We start from the raw sequence: 10969 nt of genomic DNA, 5'->3' as shown, positions 1-10969 counted from the left end.
ACATATAATGTCACAGGATAATGACCATACCTTTACTGTTATTCCTTTTGGACTTGGATCCAGTTGGCTTATGACCCATCCACATAGATTATGAAGGATAAGGAAATACAAGTTGCTTCCATAGCAAAGACGATAGAGGTGAAAGGTGAAGAATGTTAACAATATTGGGTTAAGAAACCAACAAAAAAACAAAAAAAAGAAAAAAATTGCTGGATTCTAATGGTTCATGCTGCTTCACAAAACAAAGGATGAGACGCGTAAAAATGGCGAAAAAATGCGCTATGCAATTTAAGCGTATATGAAATGCCAGAATTGCATAAGGATGGTACAAGCATAGCAAGCAAAAGTACTTTTAAGGAAGCGGAAGAATATGGACAAGAAAATTAAACTACTATATTTATTTGAGGGGCATAAAATCTACACTGAAATCCTCTGTACAGTCAAATTTACAGCAGCTCATTTCAACCAAAGAAAAAATGAATGTTGAAATTTTAATTAATAAAAGAACAAGAAAGAGCCTTAATTGCTAACTAACAGAGCTCTATAATATGTCCCTTTTAGGACTGGTTTCTGATTATTTTAACACTGCTGTAGAAACGCTTGAGGTCCTTCATAGCCTTCTCCTCCGTCTGAATTGAACGAATTGACGAGGGTGCATCGGGCTCTGGTTTGAACCAACGGTTCATTCCAGGAGAGTCGGATGGCGAGCCCTGACCAGAATTAATTGAAAATCCTGCTACTTTGGTCTTTGGACTATGTGAAAGATTTTGTTGGTGTTTTCCCTTCTGCATTGTGGAGAACAAACAAGAATTGAGTACTACAAGATCTTCTAGAAAGCAGAATGTGGCAGACTAGAGAAGGAAAACAGACATGCCTACTTATTGGATGAACAAGAAACAAAAAATAGACATGCCATCTTTAAGAAAGTGTAATATCTTTGTTTTTTTGGGTCGTGGCAAGTTAAGAAATCATGTTAGGTGATCCCAAATGCATATTACAAGGGGGGGGAACACACACAACACACAAGGGTGATAAGAGGATTGTAACCTGCTGCATTTGGATGTCCCTGAGAGATGGTCGTGAAAGTGGAGGAGTTCCTGAAGCAGTCCATGGAGGAGTACATTTTTCTCCATCAGATGCCTGTGGTGTACGGGGTGACACCATTGGTATTGGCTTCGATGTTAAAAAAGAACTCAATGGGATTTTCCCATCATTTCTACCTTCAATAACATCTTCCACCTGATCTCGGCTCCTAGATGGCTGAATCACCTTAATTTTGCTTTGCTCATCCTGAATTTCACGAAGAGATGCAGATCCTTTTGAAATTTTAGCCCCACCCCATGCAGGACCCTCACTTTTAGGTGTTGGTGCAGGGGGAGCAATCTCTTTGGGAATGTCGTCAAGTGCACCACTCAAGAACATGGAAAGACCACCTTTCTTATTTTTCTTCTTGGAGGCTCTTCGTAACGAACTCTTATTCTTTGGCAAGTTTACATTTTCCTGCTTGACAGAGAAAGCTGACTCCTTTAAATCCTGGTTGGCCGAAGTCTTTCCAATTGTGTCACTTGCATCCTATTAAAAGTTGGAAATTAAACAAATATATATATAAGAAATCTATTTTGACTCTTTCTAAATCATGACTAGTTGACTAAACTTGAACAAGCAGTGTAACAGACATGAACATATTGGAATTTGCTTTTAAGAAGACAGCCAATCTATCTTGGAAAAACCAAATGCAAGAAGCCCTACATGGATTTAATGCCTCCGGACATTATAAGGGGACCAACAGAAATCATGGAAAGTTTATTTGGTCGTATAAGAATCATGAGCATTCTTTTTTATTAAGGAATGTTACAACCAGTAAAGGGATGAGAATCTCACCTCGTTCTTTGAGACCTGAGAAATTTCAGTATCTAATGAATCCTTTACCGGTTCATTTTCTAGTTCAGTTCCACAAATACCAGATGCTATGCCCATTTGTGCTGCCCTATGTTTGCTCTTTCTCTTCTGTTTCCTTGATTGCTCAGTCCTTTTATTTCCTTTTCCATCTGCCAAAACTGAAGAAGAAGCCCTCATCTGCAGCGACTCAACTGGAGCACCAAGCTCAGCAAGTGAACTCTCAAGAGCTGATCGTGTTTGAAGCTTTGCAATTTGTTGGTCATCAAGAAGATGTCCTTTAGACTGCTTTACCTCAAGCATATCTATCTGCTGCAACTTTTTCCGTAAAGCACGAACTTGTCTACAGATGCCTTGATTGGGATCATCAGTAGGCAGCAACAAGGAATCCATCTTCTGGATTAATTCATTTTTAGATGTGGAAATCTTTGCGTGATTGTCTCGAGTCCTTTGGACCTCATTTTCACCATCTTCCTCTTCACTGTAAACAATTGCAGGAAAAGTAGCAGTTGGAGTTGGGAGACGACGATAACTCCATGTCTCAGATGACCTTTGGTCCAGTAGGTTTTCAAGGTTAGCCAGAATATCTGGTGCAGCACTTGCCATAGCATGTGTTGACATGGTAAAAATATAGTCAAGGTTGCGAATAACAATTTCCTGGAATAAAGCAAGCAAAACATCTCGATAAGTAAAATTAAAATGTTCCTTCCCCTCCTTTAATCATCTCTATCAGATGCAAGCATAAAAATAAAGTTTTGGAGACAATAAGAAAAACTCTGAGATTAGACAAAGATGCAAACTAAATCGATAAATAAACAAATATTGGGTATAATTCCAACCTAAGTACGAAACTTAATGTCTCTATGATTCTATCATATTTTAAGAGCTAGAGTTCCTATTATTCTATCACATTTTAAATCATCAAGGAAAATACCTCACAATACTTCCTTAGATCATCTGCTCCAAGAGAATCAGCAATTTCCAGCAACTGTATAGCATTTCGTGGCTCCACTAGATTCTCTGCAGCCACCTTTTCACAAAGGCTTTTTAAGCTCGGTACAGGCCTCAGCCCTGAATCCTCATTCTGGATGGTTGGTTGAGTACAGGACTCCATATCATCAAACATAAGCTCTTCTTCACGTTCATCCAGTTCATCCCTCACATTTGACGTTTTCTTTGAAGGATTCTTAAATAAGTCAGAAGGATATTCTGGATGGTAGAGAGAACCAATAACCAATAGATGTGTTTCACCAACAGAAACTGAAGTGGCCCGCTTTACACCATGCAACCGAGTTGCAACAGGTGGCTTATCATGGCCTTTCTTCCCATCCCACATGTAAACATCACCTGTTGCTGTCACAGCACCAGTCCAGTACTTCCCTGCTGAAATGTTTACCATACTTTGTCCACACAGTGAACACAGCTACACAGAAAGATAAAAATTGAAAGTAACTAACATGTCCAACTTTGAAACAAGAAAAAGACGAAACCACAAATGGAGGTGTATGAAACCTGTTGGCATCTAAGATCAGGATCTGAGGAGATCCAATAAAATAATGCACCATCATCTGTGAGAGCCATGCTATGTACCATTCCGGCAGCTATGGCAACCACATGAAGCCGTTTCATGCAGTGAAACTTCAGAACGTTATTTCCACCTTTCTTTAAGTTTCTAGCAATCACTACACGTTTTGGGGTAACATGTCGGTGACCCCAAGTGTACACCTGTTACAAATGGTGCATAAGTGAAACAAACTTTAGTTAATCACAGAATTAATATTCACATCATTAAAGCCCAATTAACAACCATATAAAAATAACAACACCAGTATTCAACGATTCAGAGATAAATGGGAGAAAGGGCTTCACATTTATGAGCCTGTGGAATGGTGACTACTTTAAGACCTTTTGTGATCATCTATATTTGCCTATCATTACCTCTCCATCAGCTCCCAATACGATTGTATGACATTTTGCTGCTGCAACGCTAGTGAAAACCTTGCCTTTCAAATACTCAACCACTCTTGGTGTGTAATTTGATGCTGAGTTAGATGTTCCATAACCAAGCTGACCCTCCCTGTTACAGCCCCATGTAAAAACTTCACCCGCCTCAGAGACAACAGCAGTGTGCTTATTTGCTGCAGCAACTGCAACAATTTTTGACCGCAAGGAACTAACTCTGCGAGGTACGGGTTGAGTATCCACAGAAGTGTAGCCAAGCTGACCCTCTGCATAACACCATGTAAAAGCAATTAGTACTCCTAAAGACAACAATAACAGTAATCCAATGACTTAAATAATTCATTCTCCTAAATTTCACTTCTACACTAATACAATTTATGTTCCATATATAGATCTAAAAGTAGTTTGCAATCGTAAATATATGCAAATTCAATATTTAATACTCAAAACACCCATACAATTTACCTCGGTTGGACCCCCAGGTGAACACTTCCCCACCCTCAGTAGCAACAACAGTGTGATGTTTGGCTGCAGCAACAGCCTTCACCCGACGGGACCCTAAACCAGAAGTCACCTGACGGGGTGTGATAACTGCAGCTTGACCACTGCGAAGAATATAATAGAACACATCTGATTGGACATAAATAATCATAAACAGCTAAAACATGAAAATTTAAATGCAGTTCCTTAATTTTTAAGACCAGGACATAGTTGAAGTAAACTTCAATTTTAAGCCGTAACTAACAAAAAAAAGCGGGTTTTAATTTTATTCATAATGCTCTGCCAGTTTATGATGTTATACAAACATCAGTATCAAGTACAAAGTTAACCATCAGTTTTGTACATATTCTCAAAACTGTTTTTGAATAAATATAAAAGATTAAAAAATAATTAAATTCCACAGTTCAAAAAATTTTAAATAACCACTGTAATTGCATTCACCAAGGTCAACATTCATATAAATGAAAACATACAGAATCAAAAGGGAAAGTACTACTTTTGACTTATCAGCAGCAACTCCTATGCATACATGATGATTCATAAATTCACCTGTGTATATCAAAATCAGGATGGCCAAGTCGACCACCTCTTCCAAATCCCCAAGTATAGACTTCTCCTTCAGAAGTGACTGCTATACTATGGAACTTAGCAGCAGAAACCAACTTCATCAACGAACCATGAAATGATTCAACTTTGCAAGGCAACTTCTGAATGTGAGCATTTCCAGTTCCAAGTTGAAAGTTAGCACCACTACCCCAGCTAAAGACTTCTGTAGCTACTAAAGTCATGAATAAAATTTTGATCATTCCCTAGGCAATCACAATCAACTCAAAAGAGAAAACAATAAAATCCATAATAAAAAATTTCAAAACACAGCAATAGGTACCTGAATTATTTCCATTCCCAACAACCTGCACCACAGGTCCAGACAGGAGATCCACAGGAGTTCTAGATTTAGAGTCCTCCAGCATAATAGAAGCACCAGACTGAAGAAGGATACTTGCAACAGCAAGATGACCAAAATGCAGAGCCCGGTGAAGGCTACTCCATCCTGATTCCCCATCCTGAAATAAATGATGTGAAGAGTCATGCAGGGAGAACTAGAAACTAGCTCAATCAATAACAATTAAAACAATGTAAGAAGTGACACTCAGAACCTAGATTCTCATCAATTTTTTATTGACAAATCAAAATCCCTCCAAGTCAATATAAAAAATTTTCACATTTTATGGTGGCTTGAGTATGTATCAAAGATCATATGTGCTCAAAACTCAACCATCCATCTAATTCAAAACTCCCAATGTTTAAGATCCAGACAGTGAAGAAGTCTTTGCGGTATGAACATGAGGTGGAGGATTAATTCACAAGGCAAAGTTGCCATTTCTTGACACCTTAAACTTTGGTAGAAGCAGTAATTATCACTTGCAACAAAGATGTAGAAGCATTAGACAAAGCAATCTCAAAATGAAAATAAAAATAAGGTGTAAACTAACTTCAAGTTTCATCAACAAATAAACCAGCAATATTAAGAATTCATATAATATATATTCAAAACTAATCTAAAAACATGCCGAGAAATTTAGCACATAATCATTTGCGTAATAAAAAAAATCATGGATCAATAACAAACCCTAGCATCTGGGTCAGCACCAGCAGCAATAAGCCTCCTAACGATGGGAATATGGTTTCTCCAAGTTGCAATATGAAGAGGGGTGAGACCAAATATGTTTCTTGAATTAACATTACCCCCTTTCTTCTTCACTTGTGCCAATGCTGAATCCACATCAGCCAAGGAGCCTTCCCGCACAGCAAGCCATAGATCTTTGTGGGACCCAGAAGAAAGAATTTTACGAACAGGTGTATGTGAGTTCTGCTTTTGCCCTTGAGGTGAAACTAAAACTTCCATAAATAAAGATCTCAAGGCTGATTGCTACTACTTAACAAAAAATATTCTGCACGGTTATGTCAAAAGCCACATTATCCTACCTCCTTGTGAGATGAAACCAGTTGATTTAGCTGAATTGTCTACTCCATGTTAAAGTAGACAATCCAAAACTAAAATAAAAAAATTTCTTTCGTCCATATTGATGCCTAATCAAATTAACAGCTTAGTATTCCACCATCTTTATCACCATCATAACTTAAATGCCAGCCAAGTTCTGCAGCCACCACAATCTCCAAGCGCAATTCATGGGACCAAAGCAAATCTTGGGGGATGAGAAGATAGACACTGCATTTGCAGTTTCTCCGTCAGTACCTTTGAAACTACTTTCCAAAATGAAATTTACCACGATGATCAAAAGTAAGCTAAATTAGCTCCATATATTCAGACATACAAGAGCGAGGATATCAATGAATATACTGGATTATATTCCCAACAATGCTAGAAATGCAAGTAGAGCTTTTTACAAATGAGTAAAATACTATAAGTAGATTATGTGGCTAGAGTATAAGAATTCCCTCTATAACACTATATAAATCGATGTTCTTCCTCTTATCAATAGAAAGGAAGCAGCCACACTGCTTAATTCTATAATTACAAGAATAAAATTACAAGATCTATATTACACTTTCACATTCTTAGATTTGTGAATAAGAATTGCATACATGAAGCGAAAAATGCAATTTTTTAAAATTTTGATGCTAAAAAAAAAGACCATGTTAAAAACCAATTAGATTACATTGAAATCAAAATACCCAAATCGCTAAAGAACTAAATTTAATATCGAATGAGAATCAAAAAGTTGCAGCAAATAAGCAAACAATGGCTTGTAACTACGCGACTGAATCAGAGATCAAAAGCATCAGAGACTGAAACCTTGATTCCACCCACAGGTTCAAAATGCAAACTTTTACACAAATTTGACATGACGGAATCAAGGACCATAGATCAAGATATGAATTTGATCATTACTGATAAAAGCAAATCATACCCAGAACCCAAAATCAGATTAAAGTGCTAAAAAAACATGACAAAATTGAAACTGAAGCCACAAAGCCAACAACAGCAACGACAACGATAAGAACTACCTAACAACCTCAAATAATAATAACCCAAAAATACCAACAAACCATAAAATGGAATCCCACATGAAAATGCTCAAAAAATATAATAATCACCAAGTATTCTATGGAAACCGTAGCACCAAAATCAATGGCACAACATCCCCCAAAAATAATAATAATAATAATAATTTTTAAAATAAAAAGAAACCCAAAATAATAATTACCTAAAGTTTTCAGAGAGAGAGAAACACAGAGAGTCGGAGCTGAGAAAGAATGTGGGAAAAAAATATAGATGCTCGTTTCTGTGACGAAGAGTATCGAACCCGAGAATATACCTCTACATAACGGAAAACCAAAGGCATAATGCTTCAGAGAAAAACCGAGCATTTTCTACTCCAAGGGCAGTTTGGGGATATAAAAATATATTAGGACAAAAACACCCTTGTACTTTGACGAATATGACGTGCGATAGAGCTGGGTCTGAAAAGGCTCTAAAGCCACGTTTGTTGAGGTGAGTGCTTCTGTGATGAACACGTGGCGACACATACGCATACGTGTTCGTTGATAATTCAGATTCACTTTTTGTTTGTTCTAATTTTATAATTTTTAATTATTTCTTTCTCTTTTTGTGGAAAATCTTCCTCCTCATTGGTGGTTGAAGAGGAGTGTCAACATGGGAACCGTCGGACATTGGCGTGTTTAAATGACCAATATCACCCTAATTTTTCTTCCTTTCTCACAAAAATAAATAAATTGTTTGGGTTTTGTTATATTAAACACAAAAAAGTGTTTCATATTTTTTTTCTGTTTTAAAAAAATTGGTGATGAGAGATTTCATCATTTTTCTTTTGATAAATTGATCATAAACTTATTAATTGTTTAGGTTTTGCAGGGAAACATCTTTTTGTTAGTATTAAATTTTTAGGAGTTATAGTTAGTATTAAACTTTTAGAAGTATGACATTAACAATGGAATTTATTTATCATAATATTTAATGTTATTTCTTGAATTCGGCAATTAATCCACCATTATTTCAAAATTTAAAAAAATAAAAAAAGATTTATTATCATTATTAGGTATCATCCTCATCCTATATCTTATGGGCGTCTCACAGAATTTTATGTCATTTTGTTAGTTACTTGTGATACATGAGACATGATACAAAATATTGCATCTTTGGGGATGCATTTATTCACCAAAAATAAGCTTTTTATCTTTTTCTAAAAATGATTAATTGGATTGATAAATATCAAAGAAACATTAATTCAAGTGGATGATTAGATTATTATGTTTGTTCGTGGACTGGCCTAATCAATAAGAAAGTGTATCTTTACATTTTATGTTCTGTTTTTTCCTAGCTAATAGTCATTGTAATAAATAATACCAAAAAGATTCTTCTAATTTTTCCTTTTATGTTATTTTTAACAAGGTATGATTTTTTTTTTTTTTTTTTATGAATTGAAACCTTAAAGAATAAAATGAAAAAATAAAAACAAAATAGAGAGATAAAAAGGGATGGTAAAAAGAGATAGTGTATCATTTATGAGTTCTGGTTTTATTTATTTATTTATTTTTATTTTTTTGCCCTTTTTGATGTCTACGACCAAAAACTATGACCAAGTATGTTGAATGGTACTCCAAAATGGATAACGTGCCCCAAACAATTTTTCCCAAAAAGATGACTCCAAGAGATGTTGCGTGATCATCTTCTTCGCTAGTGGTCCTTTTTTCGTTTTAAGTGGTACTGGTCTTTTAAATATTTAATTAGGATCAAAATTACAAAAGTTGGTCTAATTTTGCTTGCTTTTCTGTCATTTTTTTCCCAATATATATATATATATATATTGTGTGTGCGTAATATCACAAAGTAACTTACGTAGCATGGAAAACAAAAATGATATGATGATATATAACTTTTAAATATAAGAAAATTGCAAAAAAAATAATTTTGGATCATATCTCAATTCACTTTAATTGGGGTAATACTTAAATTGTGAAAGTCAAGTAAATCTTGAAATTGTTCCAATTGGAAAAGTTGATGGCTCAATTTGAAAATAGATTTTGATTTTAAGTTATTCCTTTGAAATCCTAGATATTATTAAGGTTTTCCACACCTGTCTGTGTCAAAAATAAAAAAGCCCAACAGTGACTCCTAGTATTTGTGATTTTTGAATTTACGTCTCATAACTTGATGATTGCACTGGTCTGTTATGATATTATTTTTGTTTTTTTTAAAGGTGAAAACTCTCTCTTTTAAGTGTTAGAGAAGCCAAAAACTCTACAAGAACTTTTAGTTATTTTTTTTTTGACTTTTTGACACTTTCATACTTTACCCTTTTTTTCAAATGCATAATTTACCCTAAAGTAAGATACTCTTTAACATATAACGTCATTCATAATCATTGTTGGGTAGTACTTTCTAATGTACTTTACAATCAGGAGTACTTTTCTTCGGTATGAATGGCACATGCAACAAAATTGTATAATGATATATATATTACTACTATTTGGACACTCAAAATACAGATAAAATAAAAATTTTATAATCAGGAGTACCGTTCTTCGGTATGTATGAGGTATGCAACAAAATTGTATAATTATATATGTTAGTACAATTTGTACACTCAAAATACAGATAAAATAAAAATATTAGGTTACTTTCAATTTTGCTGGTATATATATATATATATATATACATATATATCATGACAATGGGATATTAACTCAAATACATTCTAAAATTATATTTTAACATTTTGTATTCTAGTTTTAACAATTGATATAATTTAAAGGTTAAAAAAATATTACATTAATAATGATATTAAAAGTTTGGTTGCATATATTAAACAGCTAGTTGAATCATTCCAGCATTTCTTTCAAATTTTAGGGTCAAACATATTTTATAAAAAGGGGGGAAAAGTGGAAATGTACACCTATTTGTTTTTGAAAGAGTAAATCTTATTTAAATACAAATCTTGTACAAATGAAAATTCTCTGTAGGAAAAAAAAAAAAAAGAATGAAATAAGATAACATAAAATAAAATTCAATACAATACAATAGTAGTGGTAATTCATTTTAAAAGCTTATGAGAGAGCAAACTATAATTACTAATGCTTCAGTTCCATCAGATGGTACATATTCATAATTTGAGATTCTTAGTAATCACTCTAGCTCTAGTGATGATGAAGATAACTTTAATAAATTATCTGAATTAGAAATTAGAAGAAGTAGTGGCCAAAAGAAATCATCAAATCAAGAAGCTAGATTAAGCTCATTTACTGGTGAATAATATTACACACATGTAACATAAGATGAAGATCATGAGAGTAGAGATGTAGGTCAAGGATCCAGTGTTGTTGGAAAAGAATATATACATAAAGAGAAATTTATAATGAAGATATCACAACAAGAAGAAGATTCGTTTTCTATGAATTTAGGATCTATAAGGGTTGAAAGTTATTTTCATAACCCTTATTCAATGGATATTTATGGAAGTCATCAAGTAGCAACTTATGTGTATCATCTCAAACTCAATCATCAGAGAATAGTAATTATACACATAATCAACCAATAATGCAAGATGCATATGGTTGGCATATTAAT

The 10969-nt window shown here is 34.4% G+C and overlaps 1 protein-coding gene across 4 annotated transcripts; it reads right to left on the bottom strand.

Annotated features, from left to right (window-relative positions):
- Positions 1-371: 371 nt before the first annotated feature.
- LOC107433525 (uncharacterized) lies at positions 372-7749 on the bottom strand. Of its 4 annotated transcripts, none has more exons than XM_016044811.4 (11): positions 7590-7749; positions 5990-6589; positions 5246-5423; positions 4909-5137; positions 4324-4463; positions 3835-4124; positions 3409-3621; positions 2831-3319; positions 1882-2553; positions 1048-1572; positions 372-785 (listed from the first exon to the last, which is right to left on the bottom strand). In XM_016044811.4, the coding sequence occupies exons 2-11, from the start codon at positions 6263-6265 to the stop codon at positions 558-560; spliced, it is 3240 nt and encodes a 1079-aa protein (XP_015900297.2). In that variant the 5' UTR covers positions 6266-6589; positions 7590-7749; the 3' UTR covers positions 372-557. The 4 variants fall into 4 exon arrangements, with proteins under 4 accessions (XP_015900297.2, XP_015900299.2, XP_015900298.2 ...); XM_016044813.4 differs by having other exon boundaries at positions 4909-5134; XM_016044812.4 differs by having other exon boundaries at positions 5990-6624; positions 7590-7736.
- Between the last annotated feature and the right edge of the window lie 3220 nt (positions 7750-10969).

The sequence above is a fragment of the Ziziphus jujuba genome, chromosome 3, assembly GCF_031755915.1.
Source record: "Ziziphus jujuba cultivar Dongzao chromosome 3, ASM3175591v1".
NCBI lineage: Eukaryota > Viridiplantae > Streptophyta > Magnoliopsida > Rosales > Rhamnaceae > Ziziphus > Ziziphus jujuba.
Note: the sequence above shows the minus strand (reverse complement) of the source record. Positions and strands in the feature narration are given on the sequence as shown.

Bases quoted from the DNA above. Each gene is read 5' to 3' on its own strand.
- LOC107433525 (XM_016044811.4), bottom strand. From the start codon at position 6,265: ATGGAAGTTTTAGTTTCACCTCAAGGGCAAAAGCAGAACTCACATACA. The intron at 5,424-5,989 runs GTTTGTTATTGA...CATTTATTTCAG, and splicing joins GTGCTGACCCAGATGCTAGG to GATGGGGAATCAGGATGGAG. The intron at 5,138-5,245 runs GTACCTATTGCT...TCATGACTTTAG, and splicing joins TGGGAATGGAAATAATTCAG to TAGCTACAGAAGTCTTTAGC.